The 20,413-nt window shown below is 38.8% G+C and overlaps 1 protein-coding gene across 2 annotated transcripts in view; it reads right to left on the bottom strand.

Annotated features, from left to right (window-relative positions):
- Positions 1-1,337: 1,337 nt before the first annotated feature.
- Positions 1,338-20,413, bottom strand: part of LOC110541982 (histone demethylase UTY-like) — a 154,136-nt gene continuing 135,060 nt past the window's right edge. For both annotated transcript variants that reach the window (XM_060376858.1, XM_060376859.1), the window contains 4 exons: positions 19,364-19,478; positions 14,833-15,020; positions 13,800-13,941; positions 1,338-2,908 (listed from right to left, as the gene is read on the bottom strand). In XM_060376858.1, the coding sequence (XP_060232841.1) occupies positions 2,548-2,908; positions 13,800-13,941; positions 14,833-15,020; positions 19,364-19,478 (806 nt within the window). In that variant the 3' untranslated portion in view covers positions 1,338-2,547. The remainder of the gene's footprint in view (positions 2,909-13,799; positions 13,942-14,832; positions 15,021-19,363; positions 19,479-20,413) is intronic.

The raw sequence follows: 20,413 nt of genomic DNA, 5'->3' as shown, positions 1-20,413 counted from the left end.
ATGCAACACACATGAACACATATACAGAAACCACCAGTAGCAGCAATGTTGGAGAAGCAAAAAACAATGGAAGCTAGGCATGGGAGCAGCATTAGCTTCTAATCCAAGCACTTGAGGAGCTGGAGCAGGTTGGTAAGAAGACTAGTTTGGGCAGTATACTGAGTTCCATATATGAAATACTACATAGTGAAATGTTGTTTAAAGTAGAAAGTATCTCTAATCAATTAAATCAAACCAAAGAAATAACAGAGTCTAAAGATAAAGTTAAAACATTCACACAGCAATAAAGAGAAAGAAATCAACAAAATCTTCCAGAACTATGGGACATCATCAGGAGAATAAATCTAATAACCCACAGAAAAGAAAAAAGTAAGAAAAGACCAGGAGCCATCACAAGCAACACAACTGTGCCTGAGCTTCAATGTGAGAGGCCATCTGCTTTCCCCTAATGCATCTTCAAAATTGTTCCAGCAATCTGTTAAAACATGGAGAGTGCTATAAAATTCTAGAGATGCAGAAAAATGCTTAACCATGAAGTATACTAGAACAGACATCTAAATGGCACTGGAAAAAAAATTCTAAAACTAACAAAGCAAACTGGAAATTCAAACAAGTAGCTGAGGACAACAAGGTGTTTTATAAAATGTTTAGAGACATGATATTTATGACAGTTACCACAAAGCAGCAGGAGGAGGTGTAAGTCATTTTTAATAATTCTTTTGAATTTCATTTTGTATTCTAAAATCCAAATGATGTCTTCAGGAAATTTTTGTGGAAGGGAACCATTTAATTCAAACTATTTGAAAAACCCTTTGGTGTTTTTTTGGAGGTTTAGAAAAAACTAGAAACTGAGGTGGGGGCTCATTCTTCACTATCTTTCCCAGATTTATATCATTTAAAGTTGTATTTTCTGCTCATTACTCATTCATGTAGTGACAGTGGAATGGGCAAATTCAAAACTGTCAATTTCCACTAAATTATTAATGATAGATAATTAACTACCAGATGATTCTATCCCATTATTTGACAAAACAGACTTCACAGACTACATTCTAATAAGGGGAACAATTATCAGAAGACACTACTATCTTAAATATAAATATTCAAGAAAATCATACATACTAATTTTATAAAAAGCTTAATAACTAATGAGAATAACATAAATTAATATCAACCATTTAATAACAGGAATTTGTAATATATGACTTTTGTCAAACAAAAGGAAATTAGAACAAAAAATAAACAGAGAAACTTTACAATTAACAAATATAATACACCATATCAACGTAACACACACAAAGACAATATTCTATACTAACACCAAAGAACATAGATTGTACTCAATAGCCCACTGAAGTTACTCTAAAACAGAACATATCTTGGGACACAAAAGAAAGCAAATTCAGAAAGAGCAAAATAATCTGTATATCCTACCTTATCTAAATATTATGCATTATAATCTTAAAATCAACAGCAAACAAATGTCTAGTAAGCACAAAATTTTAAGTTTCAACCAAAGTACTCATGATTAGCACTCAGTGAGACTACGCAGGACTGTTCTAAGGTGAGGTAGCTTTATCAAACCATCAAGAATCAAGGATTTTGCAATACATGAGGCAAACAGAATGTAAAAAACACATAGTACACAATACCGAGAAAATAGTGCCCTACAGACATAACAGGCCTTTATGCACACATTAATTCAGCGAACTGCAACAGTACAAACAAGAGTTGCACATGTTCAAACAAGACAAATTTCCAGAAGAGAATGAGAAGTGGCTATAATGTACACACTGTAATCAAGAAGATATTTCCTACTGATATCTACCAAGAATGGTAAAACTAGAATTTTTACCAATGGAACATCACTGCGTATATCAACTACAATATAGGATAGGGGCCTGGCACTCCCTGCTCAGAAGTTGGACAACACAAGACAAACTCCACTGGGCTATGTTTTGCATTTTCCTTTTAGTACAGTTTTTGTTGTGTTGTTTTCCTTTGTCTTCATTGAACTTGATTTTTGTTTTGTTATTAGCCTGTTGTTGTTTTTTTTTTTTCTTTGCTTAGCTTTTCTTTTTGAGACATGGAGAAAGGACAACTGTATTTATGAAGAGCAACAAGGCGAGAAAGCAATACAAAAAGGACTAAAAAGGCATTTTTTTTTTTTAGGCCTAGAAGGATTCAGTGATGTTCTGTTCTCTGCTTTTTTTTAAATTTTTTTTATTTTGTTAATCACACGTTATTCACTTTGTATCCCCCATAAGCCCCTCACGCTTCCCTCCCGAACCCACCATTCCTCCCCTTTCTGCATGCATGCCCCTCCCCAAGTCCACTGATAGGGGAGATTCTCCTCTCCTTTCTGATCTTAGTCTATCAGTTCTCATCAAAAGAGAGGACAATGGCTGCATTGTCCTCTACTGTGGCCTGGTAAGGCTGCTCGCCCCTCAAGGGGAGGTGATCAAAGAGCAGACCAATCAGATTATGTCAGAGGCAGTCCCTCTTCCCATTACTAGGTAACCCACTTAGACACTCAACTGCCATGTGCTATATCTGTGCAGGGGTTCTAGGATATCTTCTTGAATAGTCCTTGGTTGTAGTATGAGTCTCTGGGAAGTTACGTGTGTTCAAATTTTCTTGTTCTGTTGCTCTCCTTGTGGAGACGCTGTCCTCTCCAGCTCTTACTATTTCCCACTTCTTACATAAAATTCTATTCACTCTACCCGACAGTTGGCCATCAGGCTCAGCATCTGCTTTGATAGTCTGCAGGGCAGAGGCTTTCAGAGGCCCTCTGTGGTAGGTTCTTAGTTTGTTTCCTGTTTTCTTCTTCTGGCTTTCAGAGTCCCTCTGTAGCAGGTTCCTAGGTTGTTTCTTGTTTTCTTGTTCTTCTAATATCCATCCTCTTTGCCTTTCGGGATGGGGATTGAACATTTTAGTTAAGGTTCACTCTCTTGTTTAGTTTCTTTAGATGCACAGATTTTAGTGGGTTTGTCCTATGTTGTATGTCTATATGAGTGAGTATATAACATGTGTATCTTTTTGCTTCTGGGACAACTCACTCAGGATGATCCTTTCCAGGTCCCACCATTTACCTGCAAATGTCATGATTTCCTTCTTTTTCGTTGCTGAGTAATATTCCATTGTATAGATGTACCACAATTTCTGCATCCATTCTTCAGTTGAGGGGCATCTGGGCTGTTTCCAGCTTCTGGCTATTACAAATAAAGCTGCTACAAACATGGTTGAGCAAATGTCCTTTTGGTGTACTTGAGCCTCTTTTGGATATATGCCTCTGCGAATGTAAAGAAATGCTCATCCTCATTAGCCATCAGGGAAATGCAAATCAAAACGACCCTGAGATATCACCTTACACCCATCAGAATGGCCAAGATGAAAAACTCAAGTGATAACACATGCTGGAGAGGTTGTGGAGAAAGGGGAACCCTGCTCCACTGCTGGTGGGAATGTAAACTGGTACAACCACTCTGGAAAGCTATCTGGCGCTTTCTAAGACAAATAGGAATAGTGCTTCCTACAGACCCAGCTATACCACTGCTAGGTATATACCCAAAGTTTGTTCAAGTACACAAAAAGGACACTTGCTCAACCATGTTTATAGCAGCTCTATTTGTAATAGCCAGAACCTGGAAACAACCCAGATGTCCATCAACGGTGGAATGGGTACAGAAATTGTGGTATTTTTATACAATGGAATACTACTCAGCAATCAAAAAGGAGGAAATCATGAAATTTGCAGGCAAATGGTGGGATCTAGAAAAGATCATTCTGAGTGAAATATCCCAGAAGGAGAAAGACAAACATGGGATATACTCACTTATATAGACCTATAAGATATGATAAACATAATGAAATCTATACACCTAAAAAAGATAATCAATTGAGCGGACATGGGGTAAGATGATCAATCCTCATTTAGAAAGACAGATGGGATGTGCATTGAACATATGACAGGAGTCTACTGAGCGCATCTGAAAGACTCTAACTAGCAGTGTTTTCAAAGCAAAGACTCATGACCAAACCTTTGGCAGAGTACAGGGAATCATAAGAAAGAAGGGGAGTTAGTCTGATGGGGAAAGGATAGGAGCTCCACAAGGACCAAATATATCTGGGCACAGGGTCTTTTCTGAGACTGACATTCAACCAAGGACCATGCATGGACATAACCTAGAACCTCCACTCAGATGTAGCCTGTGGTAGCTCAGTAACCAATTGGTTTCCCAAAGTGAGGGGAACAGGGACTATTTCTAACAGGAACTCGATGACTGGCTCTTTGGTCTCCCCACCCCCGAAGGGAGGAGCAGTCCTGTTAGGCCACAGAGGAGGGCTTTGCAGCCAGTCCTGAAGATACCTGATAAAACAGGATCAGATGAATGGGGAGGAGGTCCCCCCCATCAGTGGACTTGGAAAGGGGCACGGTAGAGATGAGGGAGGGAGGGAGGGAGGGACTGGGAGGGAATGAGGGATCGGGACACGGCTGGGATACAGAGTTAATAAAATGTAACTGATAAAAAAAATAAAATAAAAAAGAAAAAAAAAAAGAAATAATCCTTGTTCCCCTTACTATGGGAAACCAATTGATTACTGAGCTATCACAAGGCACATCCAAGCAGAGGTTCTAGGTTTTATCCTCTCATGGACTTTGGTTGAGTGTCCATCTCAGAAAAGACCCTGTACCCAGATACGTTTGGTCCTTGTGGAGCTCCTATCCTTTCCACATCAAACTCCCCTTATTTCATATGATTTCATATGTCACTATTAGCAGATGATATGATAGTATACATGAGTGACCCCAAAAATTCAACCAGAGAACTCCTTCAGCTGATAAACACCTTCAGCAAAGTGGCTGGACACAAAATCAACTCAAAAAAATCAGAAGCCCTCCTGTATACCAAAGACAAAAGGGCCAAGAAAGAAATTAGGGAAACAACACCCTTCACAATAGCCACTAATAACATAAAGTACCTTGGGGTGACACTAACCAAGCAAGTGAAAGACTTGTTTGAGAAAAACTTCAAGTCTCTGAAGAAAGAAATTGAAGAAGATCTCAGAAGATGGAAAGATCTCCCGTGCTCATGGATTGGTAGGATTAACATTGTGAAAATGGCCATCCTGCCAAAAGCAATCTACAGATTCAATGCAATTCCCATCAAAATACCAACTCAATTCTTTACAGACCTTGAAAAAAAGATTCTCCGCTTCATATTCTCCATAAAAAACAAAAAACCTAGAATCTCCAAAACAACCCTATACAACAACAGATCATCTGGAGGTATCTCCATTCACGATCTCATGCTGTACTACAGAGCAATAGTAATAAAAACTGCATGGTATTGGCATAGAAACAGAAAGGAGGATCAATGGAACCGAATTGAAGACCCAGAAATAAACCCACGTACCTATGAATACTCAATTTTTGACAAAGCAGCCAAAACCATTCAATGGAAAAAAGATAGCATCTTCAACAGATGGTGCTGGTCTAATTGGATGTCTACATGCAGAAAAATGAAAATAGATCCACATATATCACCCTGCACAAAACTAAAGTCCAAGTGGATCAAAGACCTCAATATAAAACCAGATAGGCTAAATCTGTTAGAAGAAAAAGTGGGGAACAGCCTAGAACTCATTGGTACAGGAGACAACTTCCTGAACAGAACTCCAACAGCACAGGCTTTAAGAGCAACAAAATAAATGGGACCTCATGAAACTGAAAATCTTCTGTAAAGCAAAGGACACCGTCATCAAAACAAAACGACTGCCTACATATTGGGAAAGAATGTTCACCAACCCTCTATCTGACAGAGGGCTAATATCCAGTATATATAAAGAACTAAAGAAACTGAAAAGCAGCAAAACAAGTAATCCACTTAAAAAATGGGGAACGGAGCTAAACAGAGAATTCTCTGTCTTGAATTTCTTGGACGGTCTCTGTCAGCAATTTTTTAGATTTAACATTTTCTTTGACTGATACATCTATTTCTTCCATTGTATCTTCCACACCTGAGATTCTTTCTTCCATTTCTTGTAGCCTATTGGTTATGCTAACTTCTGTAGTTCCTGCTTTCTTCCCTAAGTTCTTTCTCTCCACAATTTCTTCCATTTGTGTGTTTTTTAATTTTTCCAATTCTATCTTCCGGTCTTGAGCCATTTTGTTGGTTTCCTTCACCTGTCTGATTGTATTTTCATGTTTTTCCAACAATTCCTTCAGCTGTTTGTTTCAACAATCCTCTGTGTCTTTTATTTTATTCAGTGATTTAAGCATTTCATCTCTAAAGGCCACAAACTGTTTGGCTGCAGCTTCCTCTATTTCTTTTCATATTTTATTTGTTTCCTCTGTTATCTTCTTCATGAGCATAGATGTTAGGTCATCTTCTTGAATTTCAATTATGCTGGACTATTTTCCCCTGCATAACTGGGTTCTGGAGATGCCATATTGCTCTGGCTTTTGTTGGTTGAACTTTTACACTGTCCTCTACCCATTGGGCTATCTTAGTTTTTTGAATTTAGTTTCTGGTTTTTCCTGGACTCTTGTAGTGGAGAGAATCCCTATGGCAAGAAGATGGTTTTTCCTGAAGGAAGCCTTTCCAGCTTTTTGGGTATAGTCACTGAATGTCCGGTGCTTTTCAGGAGTTGCTACAGCTCACCTCAGGTACAGAGACCTGGGTGGTAACTGTGGTCCTTATTAGTCGAGAGGGCTCTCCTCTCTCAGGTCCTGGAGACAGCTGTCCTGCTTCTGGGTTTATTGCTGTAAATTTAGTGATCAGCTGTTGTAACCTGTGTGTCCCTTGGTTTGGTCGGTTTTGTTAGGGATAACTGGTTTCCCTTGGAGCAGTATTTGTGGGGGTTGATCTCAGGGTTCCCGGTCTTTTGTAGGTCTGAGGTTGGGGCTCTGTGCCCCAGAACCCAAGAGGTAATCTGTGGTGGGTGAGTACTGCTCTCCTGTTAACAGCAGGCTATCTGGGCACAGCATTTCCATGGGTTGGGCCAGTCTGTGGGACCTTTTCTGGGGATATACTGGGTTGCCTAAGTCCGTCCCCTTTGCTTCATTCCTTGTTCCTTGTGAGGGTTTCTCCAGACGGTGACTCTAAGACTCTGGTGTCTTGGGGCACACGGTTCTGTCTGTAAGGAGTAGTTGGTACAAAGCAGGCCTCTGGGCTGGCGGAGCGTGCGCCCGCCTGCTAGTCTGTGGGAGCTGAGTTCCCTATAACTGTGTTCTCTGCTTGAGTCCGGATCCGTGATGGCTGGTTGTACTCGCCTGTTTGCAATCTGTGGTCTGCAAGATTTTCCCCAGGCAAAGCCTAGGTGACCCAAGCAGCACAGTTTCTTCCTTACCTGTGGGGCCCTCTCCGGACAGGGATTCCCAATCTCTGTTGCACTGGGGCGCGCAGCTCATCTGTACTGTAAGCTAGGCATGCAGCCACTCTCTGCCCGATGGGAACTCAGTTGTGATGGCGGCGGGTACCTGCGGTCTGTGAGACCTTGGAGGGAAAGACTGGGTGACTCGCAACTTTCCTTCCCTGTGGGGTTTTCTTTCGACTGGGACTCCCTGTCTCTGGCACCCTTGTGCCCACTAATCAGCCTGGGAAATTGATCGGAACACACAGGAGTGCAGCTTTGGCCAAAGACCCAGTCCTCTCCTTAACCGGGATTTCTCCCAGGTTCTGGCTGGGCATCTGGAGAGTGGACCCGACCAATTCCCATGTGGTGGGAGCCTCCTCTCACCTGGGAAACACGATCACTGTAGTTTTAGAGCCCAGAGTTCAGTCTCCTGGTTGCTGAAGGGAAAGTGCTGTCCTGCTTCTCAGACACAGTGCTCTGGTGGCACCGCCATCTTGGCTCCCTCTCAAAAAGGCATTTTTTGAAAGAATATATACAGATGGGCAATGTACACAAAATACAGGTATATGGGAGGGAGAAATCACTTCACATATTTTTAAATACCTATTGCCAAAAGGATATAAAAACACATAAAAATAACATGTCCTGTAAAACCAGCACTTGGGGAGGCAGAGGAATGAGTTCAAGACCAGCCTGGTCTATGCAGCAGCTCCAGGACAGCCAGGACTATACAGAGAGAAACTCTGCATAAAAAGTAAAAAGGTATCACATAATTAATTCAACAATTCCATTATCAGACATTTTCCAAAGGAAATGGGATGTATATATATATTAAAGAGACATCAAAATTCATTTATTCACTAAAGCCCATCAATGGAAATATTTACAATGATTGATGTAAAAACAATGTTTTATATTTTGACAGACTACTACTCAAGCTCTAAGGCTGAAATTATGCCATGTTAAAATCAAGATTTAAGGAAACAAAATGGCAGCGCCAAGAGAACACTGCATCTGAGGAGCAGGACAACATTTTCCATACATCAATGAAGAGGCTGCACTCTGGGCCCTAAAACAACAGTGATAATGTTTCCCAGGTGAGAGGAAATCCATGGTGTGGGAAACAGTCCAGTCCACTATCAGGTAACCCAACCAGAACCTGAAAGAGATCCCAGGCAACACAGGCACTAGGTCGCCAGACCAGAGCAACAAGCCTACGTGTCCTTATCACCTTTCCAGGCTGAACGGTGGACACAAAAACACCAGAGACTGGGAGCCGCAGTAATGAGAAAAACCCACAGGGAAAGAAGGGAACAGGACTGACCTCAGGTCATCCCTAGAAAAAGTCCCACAGAATGGTGGGTGCGTGCCTCCGACACTGAACTGGGCTCCAGCTGCAAGCACAGAGACTTGCTGTGCACCCAACTCCCCATCACAGATAGAACTGTGTGACCAAGGGCATCAGAGAGTGGGAGTCCCTGTCCTGAGAAACACAGCAGGGAGGGAAACAAAAGGGGACTGAATTAGGTCATCCAGTCTATCACTAGAAAAGGTCCCACAGATCAGGGGGCAAGCACACTGCCAACCCAGAGACCTGCTGTGCACCAACTTTCGACCATAGACAGAACTCTGCGCCCCAGGAAACCAGAGACTAGGAGTTCCTGTCGGAAGAAAACCACACAGGGAAGGAAGCAAAATACTGGACATATGCATCCAATATATCCCTGGAAAAGGTCCCACAAACTGTCGCTCCTGCCAACCCAGGGACCTGCTGTGCACCAACTAGCCTGCTGCTCCCATGAGAGTGGTACTCACCTGCAGCTAATTACTGCTTGAGTACTGGGGCACAGAGCTCCAACCTCAGAACTACAGAAGCCTGGAATCCCTGAGATCAACCCACACACATTGGTCCAAGGGGCAAACAGTTATCCCAAACAAAACTGAACAAACCATGGAGCCCAGGTTATAGCAACAACTCACTAACTTTACAGCAAGAAACCCTGAAGGAGGGCAGCTGTCTCAAGGACTTTTCCTGGTGAGAGAAAAGCCCTCTCCACTAACAAGGACCACAATTACCACTCAGTTCTGTCTGCCTGAGGTGAGCTGTGGCAATTCCTGAAAAACACCAACCATTCCATAACCATACCCAAAAGGCTGAGGAGGCTTCCTTCAGGAAAAACCATCTTCCTGCCAAGGCAATTCTCCACCACAGAATTCCAGGAAACACCAGAAAGGAACACCCAACAACTATGATAGCCCAGTGGGGTAGAGGCCAGCATAAAAGCTCAACCAAAAAAGATGACAGAGAAATATGGCATCTCCAGAACCCAAGTATCGAAGGGCAAACAGCCCTGGACACCCCAGCATAACTGAAATCCAAGAAGATGACCTAACAACTACCTAAGAAGATAGTAGAAGATAACAGAGAAAACAAATAAAATGTGTAAAGACCTAGAGGAAGATAAACTCAAACAGATTATGGCCATCCGTAAAGAAATGGAGAAGTAAAGACAAACAGATTATGGCCATCCATAAGAAATACAGGAGGTTGCAGCCAAACAGTTAGTGGTCTTTAGAGAGGAAATACTTACATCACTAAAAGAAATTTAAAAAAAAAAAAGAGAAGATTGTTCAAACAAACAGCTGAAGGAATTGAGAAAAACTGGAAAATGCAGGCAGAGAGATGAAGGAAATCTATAAAACGGCTCAAGATCTGAAGATAGAATCGGAAAAATTAAAGAAAACAAATGGAAGAAATTGTGAAGAGAAGAAACTAGGGAATAACAGTAACTACAGAGGTAAGCACAACCAACAGACTACAAGAGATGGCAGGAAGAATTAGAGGTGTAGAAGATACAATGGGGAAAAAAAAGAAAAAAAGAAAATGATATATCTGTCAAAGAAAATGTTAAATCTAAAAAATTCCTGACAACAGACCATCCAAGAAATTCAAGACAACATAAAAAAAAAAAAAAAAAAAAAAAACCTAAGAATAATAGGAATAGAGGAAAAAGAAGATTCCTTCCTCCAAGGCCCAGAACATATTTTCAACAAAATCATTGAAGAAAATTTCCCCAACTTAAAGGAGAAGCCAGTAAGAATACAAAAGGCTTACAGAACACCCAATATATTAGACCAGAAAAGAAAATCCTCCCACCACATAATGATCAAAACAGTAAGTATACAGAACAAAGAAAAAATACTAAAAGCTGCAAGGGAAAAAGGCTAAGTAACATATAATGGAAAACCCATCAGAATCACGCTTGACTTCTCAACAGAGACTATAAAAGCCAGAAGGGCCTGGACGGATATCATGCAGCCCCTAAGGGAACACAGATGTCAGCCCAGGCTACTATACCCAGCAAAAGTCTCAGTCGTTATAGAAAAAGAAAGCAAGATATTCAATGACAGAAACAAATTTCAACAATGCCTACACACAAATCTAGCATTACAGAAGACACTGGAAAGGAAAACACAACCCAAGAAAATTAGCTTCTGTCAAGAAAACACAGGAAATAATTAACCCCATTACAGAAAAACAAAAAGCAACCAAGCACACAAACTTATGACCACAGCCAACAACAAATTCAAAGGATCTAACAGCCACTGGTCATTAAACTCTATCAACATCAATGGACTCAATTCTACAATAAAAAGACACAGACTAACAGAATGGATACATAAACAAAACCCAGCAATCTGTTGCATACATGAAACACACCTAAGGCACAAAGATTGACACTACCTAAGGGTAAAGGGCTGGAAGACGACTTTCCATGCAAATGGACCCAAGAAGTAAGCAGGAGTAGCCATTCAAATATCTGACAAAACAGACTTTCAACCAAAATTAATCAAAAGAGATGGGGAAGGACACTTCATACTCATCAAGGGAAAATTCCACCAGGAAGACATCACAATCCTGAACATCTATGCCCCAATTACAAGAGCACCCACATTTGTAAAGAAACATTGAAAAACTTAAACCACACATAGATCCCCACAGATTTATAATGGGAGACTTCACCACCCCTCTCTCAACAAAGGACAGGTCAACAAAACAGAAATTAAACAAAGAAACACTGTCTTTAACAGAGGTCATGAATGAAATGGACCTCACAGACATTTACAGAACCTTACACCCAAACACAAAAGTATTTACCTTCTTCTCAGCACCTCATGGAACCTTCTCCAAAATAGACCATATAGTTGGTCACAAAGCAAGCCTCAAAATATACAAGAAGATTGAAATAATCCCTTATATCCTCTCTGACCGCCATGAACTAAAGACAGACCTCAACAACAGAAATAGCAAAAAGCCTACACACACATGGAAATTGAACAACTTGATACTAAATGAGAGCTGGGTCAGGGAAGTAATAAAGAATTTAAAATCTTCCTAGAACTCAATAACAATGAAGGCACAACATACCCAAACTTGTGGGACACAATAAAAACGGTGCTCAGAGGAGACTTCATAACACTAAGTGCCTTCAAAAAGAAATTCAAGACATATTATTCAAGCAACGTAATGGTTCACCTAAAAACCCTATGAATAAAAGAAGCAGACACACCAAAAAGGAGTAGATGGCTGGAAATAATCAAACTCAGGGCTGAAATCATTATCAATTAGAAATAAATAAAACAATTCAAAGAATTAATGAAACCAAGTGCTGGTTCTTTGAGAAAATCTACAAGATAGCCAAACCCTTAGCCAAACTAACTAAAAGCAGGGAGACTCCATCCAAATCAAGAAATTCAGAAATGAAAAGGGGATATAACTATAGACACTGAAGAAATCCAAACAATCATTAGGAGTTACTTCAAAAGTCTATATGCTACAAAATTACAAAATCTAAATGAAATGGACATTTTCTTGATCAATTCCACAAAGCTGAATCAAGACCAACTAAATCAATTAAATAATCCTATATGCCCCAAGGAAATAGTAGCAGTCATCAAAAGTCTCCCATCCAAAAAAAGCCCAGGACCAGATGGTTTCAGTGCAGAATTCTAACACACCTTCAAAGGTGTAAAGGTGTAAGATTCTGGAGCTAACTCCAGTTCTCTTCAAACTATTTCACAAAACAGAAACAGAAGGAACATTACCAAACTCATTCAATGAAACCACAGTCACCTTGGTACCTAAACTTCACAAAGACTCAACAAAGAAAGAGAATTTCAGGCCAATCTCCCTTATGAACATTGATGCAAAAAAAAATACTCAACAAAATACCTGCAAACTGAATACAAGAATACATCAAAGATATCATCCACTGTGACCAAGTGGGCTTCAATCCCAGGTATGCAGGGATGGTTCAAAGCGGCAGGGAGGAGATGAAGGAGGGAGGGAATAATTGGGAGGGAAAGAGGTAGTGGGCTACAGCTGGGATACAAGTGAATGTAAAATTATTTAAAAATAACAAAATGTTAATTTAAAAAAAAAGAAGAAGAAAAAGTGGAAAGAGCCTTGAACTCATTGGCACAGGAGACAAGTTCCTGAACAGAATACCAATAGCACAAGCTCTAAGAGCAACAACCAATAAATGGGACCTCATGAAACTGAAAAGGTTCTGTAAAGCAAAGGACACCATCATCAAAAGAAAATGCCTTCAGATTGGGAAAGAATCTTCACCAACCCTCTATCTGACAGAGGGCTAATATCCAGAACTAAAGAAGCTGAAAAGCAACAAAACAAGTAATCCAATTAAAAAATTGGGGAACAGAGCTAAACAGAGAAGTCTCGATAGAGGAATATCGAATGGCAGAGAAACACTTAAAGAAATGCTCAACGTCATTAGCTATCAGGGAAATGCAAATCAAAACGACCCTAAGATTTCAACTTACACCCATCAGAAAGGCCAAGATGAAAAACTAAAGGGACAACACATTGCTGAAGAGGTTGTGGAGAAAGGGGAACCCTCCTCCACTGCTGGTGGGAATGTAAACTTGTACAACCACTCTGGAAATCAATCTGGCGCTTTCTCAGACAACTAGGAATAGCGCTTCCCCAAGATCCAGCCATACCATTCCTGGGCATATATCCAAAAGAGGCTCAAGTACACAAAAAGGACATTTGCTCAACCATGTTTGTAGCAGCTTTATTTGTAAAGCCAGAAGCTGGAAACAACCAAGTTGCCCCTCAACTGAAGAATGGATGCAGAAATTGTGGTACATCTACACAATGAAATATTACTCAGTAATTAAACTTTTTTTAAGAATGCCTGTATAATAACAAAAATAATAGAGAAAAAAAAAAAAGAGGGGGAAGAAAGTATACTTAAAAGTGTCCACAATGCTCACTGGATCAATCAACAATATCCATGTGGTAGAATTAAAGAACCGGCCAGTGCAACCAGCCTCTGACTTGTTCATGTAATTTGATATGTATACTTTGTCTTAATAAATTAAGAAATGTAACTGGTAAAAAATTAAATACTTACTTAATCCTTTCAAAGAGCTTCGGATCTGAAACTTTGATATTCCGTGCCATATTCCATGAAAGGTGAATCATGGGTACTACTGACTTGACACTTTGCAATTTGTTCCATTCATAACGTTCAACTGCCAATTTATACTGGAAGGCTAGGAAGCAAAAAAAAAAAAAAAAAGGAAAAAGTTGCAAGGTAACAAAAATAAACAAAATATGAGAACACTTACCATATCTCACCTTGTTAGTAAACCAATTCTGAAAAAGCTAAAAGCACTGGTAGATTATATTTAAAATAGCAATTGTTTAAAAAAGGTTACCATGTAATGAGCAATCCCAATTATTAAGGCATTATGCCACAGTATTTTTACATTTTGCTATTTTATCCTTTGACACTATTATAATTTTTAGTCCACAATATTGTAGATGAAACTGAGGACCTAGAGAGTTAAAAGCAAACAAAAACTAGTGTAAATTCAAAACTTAAAAATCATACAGCATGTCCAGTTAAGGTTCTTCTGGTGCTGAAGTCCAGCCTTTATTTTATGTACATTACAAAATTAAGACATACTAACATAAAACAATTATTCTAAAGAATAAGAGCTGAGACACAGCCAGTGGTTAAGAACATTTGTTTTTCTTGCAGCAGACCCAAGTTTCAATTCTCAACACTACAGGGCCATTTTCAAACATCTGGATCCCTGGTTCCAGAAAATACTGCACCCTCTTCCAACATTTCGAAGTAAAAAGAACATATCAGCTATAAATGCAAGCAAAACCAATGTTTGAGTAATCTCTAAAAAACTTAACAGAAATGAAGTACAGAACTCTACAGATCAAAAAGGCACACATTCTAACATACACAGAAAAAAAAAATTCTCTACATTCCAAAAATCTAGTATTAGAATGTGTTGGATTTGAATTGACCTCTATAATAATAAACATTCTCCTCCTTTCACTGAGTTGTTTTCTGACACACAACAAAGCCTGTAAGAAATGATCTTCTACAAAGTACAAATCTCTATTGGTGTGCTACTTTTATATACCTGTGAGTGGACCAACATTCCAGGCAATGTTGTTACACCACCCAATAGCCTGAACCCAATGAACAGTGCCTGCATTTATCCAGACTAAATCTCCAGGTCGTTGAATAAACCTATAAACAGGAACATTTGCTTCATAAAGATCTTCAAGATTTGGCCACCAAGAACTCATCAGGAAATTCAAATTATGTCTAGGGAAGGAAGGAGAAATACAAATAGTGAGCATATAAGGACTTATAAAAGAGGTAATCTCAAGAAGTTAAAAATGCTATATTTATTTCATTAAAATGTTAAACTGCAAAGCAATGGAAGAGCTCCATTTCTTTTTTCAAAGTGAAGACATCAAACCTGTAAAGGTCCAATAATTCATGCTACAAATAATTACTGATTTATATAAAGCCTGGTTACATTTGTTAAACATGTTCAACACTAACACTGAGATCACCATGAAGACAATGTGTACTAGTGGGATATCTTCAGCAAAACATTCTCCTCAAAGCTCAGGGAGCTAGGCAGAAGAGGAAGTATGAAGACTGTAAGAGACAAAGTGCATGGATGAATCCAAGGAAACAAACTCTTCCATACACAATAGGAGTGATACACATGAACTTACAGATATTGCAGCACTATGTACAGGGCCAGACTACATCCCAGGGCTGAGACAGTAAGTAGAAATGATTCATACTTAAAAAACTAACTCAATGACTCAATGGTACGTTGGTGGGCTCTTTATATGTTTTCCTTTGTTTTGGCTTTTTTCCTACTCCCCTGGGTTTTTGGTTTCTTTGCCTGTTCTGATTTTTATTTTTGTGTTTTTGGTTTTTTTTTTTCTTTTGTTTTAAATCAACATTTTTCATTATTATTTACAATTTATTCACTTTGTATTCCAGCTGTAGCTGCTATGTCATCTCCCAGTCCCACCCTCCTCCTCTTCTCTCCCTCTATGAACTCTGGTAGTCCACTGAAACAAGAAGTCCTCCTCTGTAGGCACTGCAAGCACGGGACCATTGGGGCAACATCTGCTGACCTGACACGCCTGTGCAAGTAGTACAGCTAGTCTAGTTAAGGATGCATGGACTGACTCTGGGGATCCTGCCAGAAGACCAACAACCAACAGAAGGCTCGACGGTATGGAGAAACCTGATTGGTCACCCAAAGCTATATATAAATAACTTGCCCCTATACTCACCCACTGGCTGGACCCTAGAGAGGAAGATCAACACTCCTCCCCTACTATTTGACCCTAGCCTATCAGGTATTATCAGGACTGTTGGGATCCTCTTTCTCTGTGGCCAAGTAAGGGCAAATTCCCAGGGATAAAAGAGCCAGGCCCCATTATTCAGGGACCCACATGGAGACTGAGATGCCTATGGACTACATCTGAGCAACAGGTCTAGGTCCTTTCAATGCATGGTCTTTGTTTTGATTATCAGTATCTGCAGGACCACCTTTTTTACTCTGTTGGTCTCCCTTGTGAAGCTCCTGTCTCCACCAGGTCTTTCTATCTCCCTCTTCCTATATATGACTCCCTGCGCATTGCCCAAAGTTTAACTATAAGTCTCAGCATCTGCTTCTATTACCTAATGGGAAAAGTCTTTCAGAGGCCCTCTGTGGAAAGCTCCTGTCCTGTTCTCTGTCTTCTACTACTTGTACAGTCTATCCTGTTTGGCCTTCTGAATGAGGATTAAGCATATTACCTAAGGTCTTCCTTGTTTAGATTGCTTAGGACTATATATTTTAGTGTGTTTATCCTATATTATATGGCTAATATACACAAATGGGAAAGGATATATGATGTGTAACTTTCTGTTTCTGCATTACCTCACTCAGGATGATCTTTTCTAGCTGCCTACTCTCTCCCTATCTCTTCAGCATAGTACTTGAAGTCCTAACTAGAGCAGTAAGACAACTAAAGGAGATCAAGGGGATACATATCGGAAAGAAAGAAGTCAAAGTGTCACTATCTTCAGATGATATGACAGTATACATGAGTAACCCCAGAAATTCTGTCAAAGAACTCATTCAGCTAATAAACACCTTCGGCAAAGTGGCTAGATACAAAATTAATTCAAAAGAATCTCCTGAATAGAAAAGACAAATGGGCTGAGAAAAAAAAAGAAAACTACGGAAACAACACCCTTCACAATAACTACAAATAACATAAGGTGCCTTGATGTGACTCTACTCACGGAAGTAAAAGACTTTTATGAAAAAAATTTCATACAAGCCTCTGAAGAAAGAAACTGAGGAAGAAATCATTCTACTGCTCATGGATCAGTAGGATCAACACAATGAAAATGGCCATTCTTCTACCAAAAGGTTATCTATAGATACATTGTAATTCCCATCAAAATATGAACACAATTTTTTACAAACACTGAAAGAACAGTTCTCAATTTTATATGAAAAAAAGGACCCAGAATAGCCAAAATAACCCTTAATATAACAAATCTTCTGAGGTTATCTCCATTCCTGATCTCAAGCTGTACTATAGAGCAACACTAATTAAAAATTTCAAAATAGAATCATACTGGCACAGAAACAGAATGGTAGACCAATGGAATAGAATCAAAGATCCAGAAATAAACCCATAAACCTACGGATACTTGTTTTTTGACAAAGAAGGCAACCATACAATGGAAAAAAGACAGCAACTTCAACAAATGGTGCTGGTCTAACTGGATGTCCACATATGAAGAAATGCAAATAGATCCATAATTGTCACCCTCAACAAAGCTAAAATCCAAGTGGATCAAAGACCTCAACATAAAATCAGACACACTAAACCTGTTAGAAGAAAAACTACGGCATAGGAGACAACTTCTTGAACAGAACACCAACAGCACATGCTCTAAGATCAACAATAAACAAAGCCTACAGACTGGGAAATCTTTATCAACCATTTATCTAACAGAGGACTAATATCCAGAATATATAAAATATTCAAGAAGTTAAACAACAACAAACGAAGTAATCCAATTAAAAACTGGGTACTGAGCTAAACAGAAATTCTCAATAGAGAAATATCAAATGGCAGAAAAACACTTAAAAGAAATGTCCTTAGCCATCAAAGAGATGCAAATCAAAACAACCCTGAGATTTCACCTTACACCCATCAGAATGGCTAAGATCAAAAACTCAAGGGACAACACATGCTGGAGTGGATATGGAGAAAGGGAAACCTTTCTCCATTGCTGGTGGGAATGTAAACCACTCTGGAAAGCAATCTGGCACCTTTCTCAGAAAATTAGGAATAGTGCTCTCTCAAGATACAGCTATTCCACTTCTAGGCATATATCCAAAAGATGCTCAAGTACACAACAAGGACATTTTGGTAGCTACCATGTTTGTAGCAGCTTTATTTGTAATAGCCAGAACCTGGAAACAACCCAGATGTCCCTCAGTTGAGGAGTGGATACAGAAATTGTGGTACTTTTACACAATGGAATAGTACTCAGCAATTAAACACAAGGACTTCTTATGATTTTTGTTTATCAGAAAAGTAGTAGTAAACCTGAAAAGGGAACAGGTGGGAGGATATGGAGTAGTTAGGAAGAAGGGAAAAACAAGAAAAATGCATTAAAATAAATTTGTTCCTATTCAACTGACTAAAAGTTTCACATTACACTTAAACATATATTGACCCGTGATTAGTATAATAAACAGTATCTAAATTCTTGACTAAAATCACAAAGGCAGATATGAGAACCATAACATTTCCACAGAATTGGAAATGTCCCCTAGAGCTATTATAAATTATCAGAAAAAAACAATGTTATAGAAAGTTTATTTCTATGGAGTTTAGCAAATTTATTGACTTGAATAAAATTGACTGAAACTATCAAAAGTATTAACTTTATGAAATATAATATACATATATGAATACTACTTGTGCTTTACAATGACCTACTAAGTGATTTCTATGTTACCTTACAGCCAAGCCAATCCAGACACCCACAAGTGTTATGTTTACTTTAGTCCCACTCCCTAGATCCTAAGTATAAGACACTATTTCTGAATCAAAAGTACCCCCATTCTTGTGAAAGATGCCAGATGAACTATGTAAATAATCTCAGTGTAAACATGTGCTGAGTTGTTGTACACCTGGAATTGAGTTAACTGTTATCTGAATGCTTTTTTCCCAAAATTGTGGTGTGCTTAAATATAACTAAAGTTAAGTGATCTGGCCTGGACTCTAGAAGTTTTGGTCCAGTACTGACTACAATAAACAAGTCTAAGTTTTCTTCTCATCTCTTAGTTGGTTATATTTTTTCCTGCTGACTGTGAAGCCAGCAGGGAGGCACAACACCAAGCTAGACTTCAACAGAATCATTTCTTTGACTTTTATTAGTACCCTACATGGGGTGCAAAGTTGTTTTATATGGTTCCCTAGAAGTTAAGTAAGTTTGTTACACAAAATATACAAAAGTAAAATCTGGCACTTTCACTAAGAAACTCAGCTTTTTTTTTTCTTTACTTTATTCTTTACAGCTGTTTGGACCTACATTAAAAGGAGTTTATTTCTGAAACCTACTTTTCACAGAAGTCATTCAGAACACCCCAATAATCTTCAGGCACAACAAACCATTCACAATCACCTGGACCAATATTTATGTTAACAGAACAGAAGTTGTTATTTTCTTGGTGACCTAAAAAGAAAAGGGAAATTAAAATCATATAGCCACACTGTAATTTTAGTGTTAGGATTACAGACAGCTGCTACACCCATCCAGTTTTTTACATGAGTTCTGGTCATTCAACTCAGATCCTTAGACTTGTAGAAAGGCTTTATAGCCAGAACTCCATGATTTTTTTTTTATTGGTGTATAATCACCTGTCTACTCAAAAAGCAAATCACTGACTTAGCAATGGTTAAGATATGTTGCTCCTCAATACAATTCAATGTACAGATGAAATATGAATCTATTACCACCAGTTATTCAACTCTGATTTGCTGCAGAAATCTTCTTAGGGCCTTAAAAATATTTCTCATAAGGCCAGTAAAATATTTAAAAAATAAAATAAAATAAAACTACAATCAAATGGAACTTTTTGCTGCACTCATCCCAACTTAAAAAAAAAAAAAAATTGGACTGTAATATCAAAGACTAGGGAGATAAGTTGGTAAAGTGTTTGCCTTGCAAGCTTGATTCTCATTACTTACATTTTAAAAGCTATCCAAATGACAAAAACTATCAATGAGCAAATACATTTGCATGTGTGAACACAGACAATCAACAGTAGGAGTATACCTGCCTGTAACACAGCACTTTAAAAACAGAAATTCAAGAACTATTTCCACTATTGAGTTTCAGGCCATGGAGAACTATCAATCTCATGCCATTTCCTCTCTGGTTCAAAATAAGAAGCTAAATCCCATTTTTTTAACTTTATCACCGTATAACTCTCATGTTTGAATTACAGTACTTCCTAAATTGTATTACAAGTACAGAGACAGTTTTCTGTATTTGAAAGTCAATTTGTGCAGCCACAGCCCCTTCCAAATGGAGGTAAAAATAACCTTGAATAACAAAATAAATAAATAAATAAATAAATGAATAAATGCAGCACTAAAAATGAAATA

This window comes from Meriones unguiculatus (assembly GCF_030254825.1).
Source record: "Meriones unguiculatus strain TT.TT164.6M chromosome Y unlocalized genomic scaffold, Bangor_MerUng_6.1 ChrY_unordered_Scaffold_35, whole genome shotgun sequence".
Taxonomy (NCBI): Eukaryota; Metazoa; Chordata; class Mammalia; order Rodentia; family Muridae; genus Meriones; species Meriones unguiculatus.
This window is presented reverse-complemented; position numbering and strand designations above follow the sequence as displayed.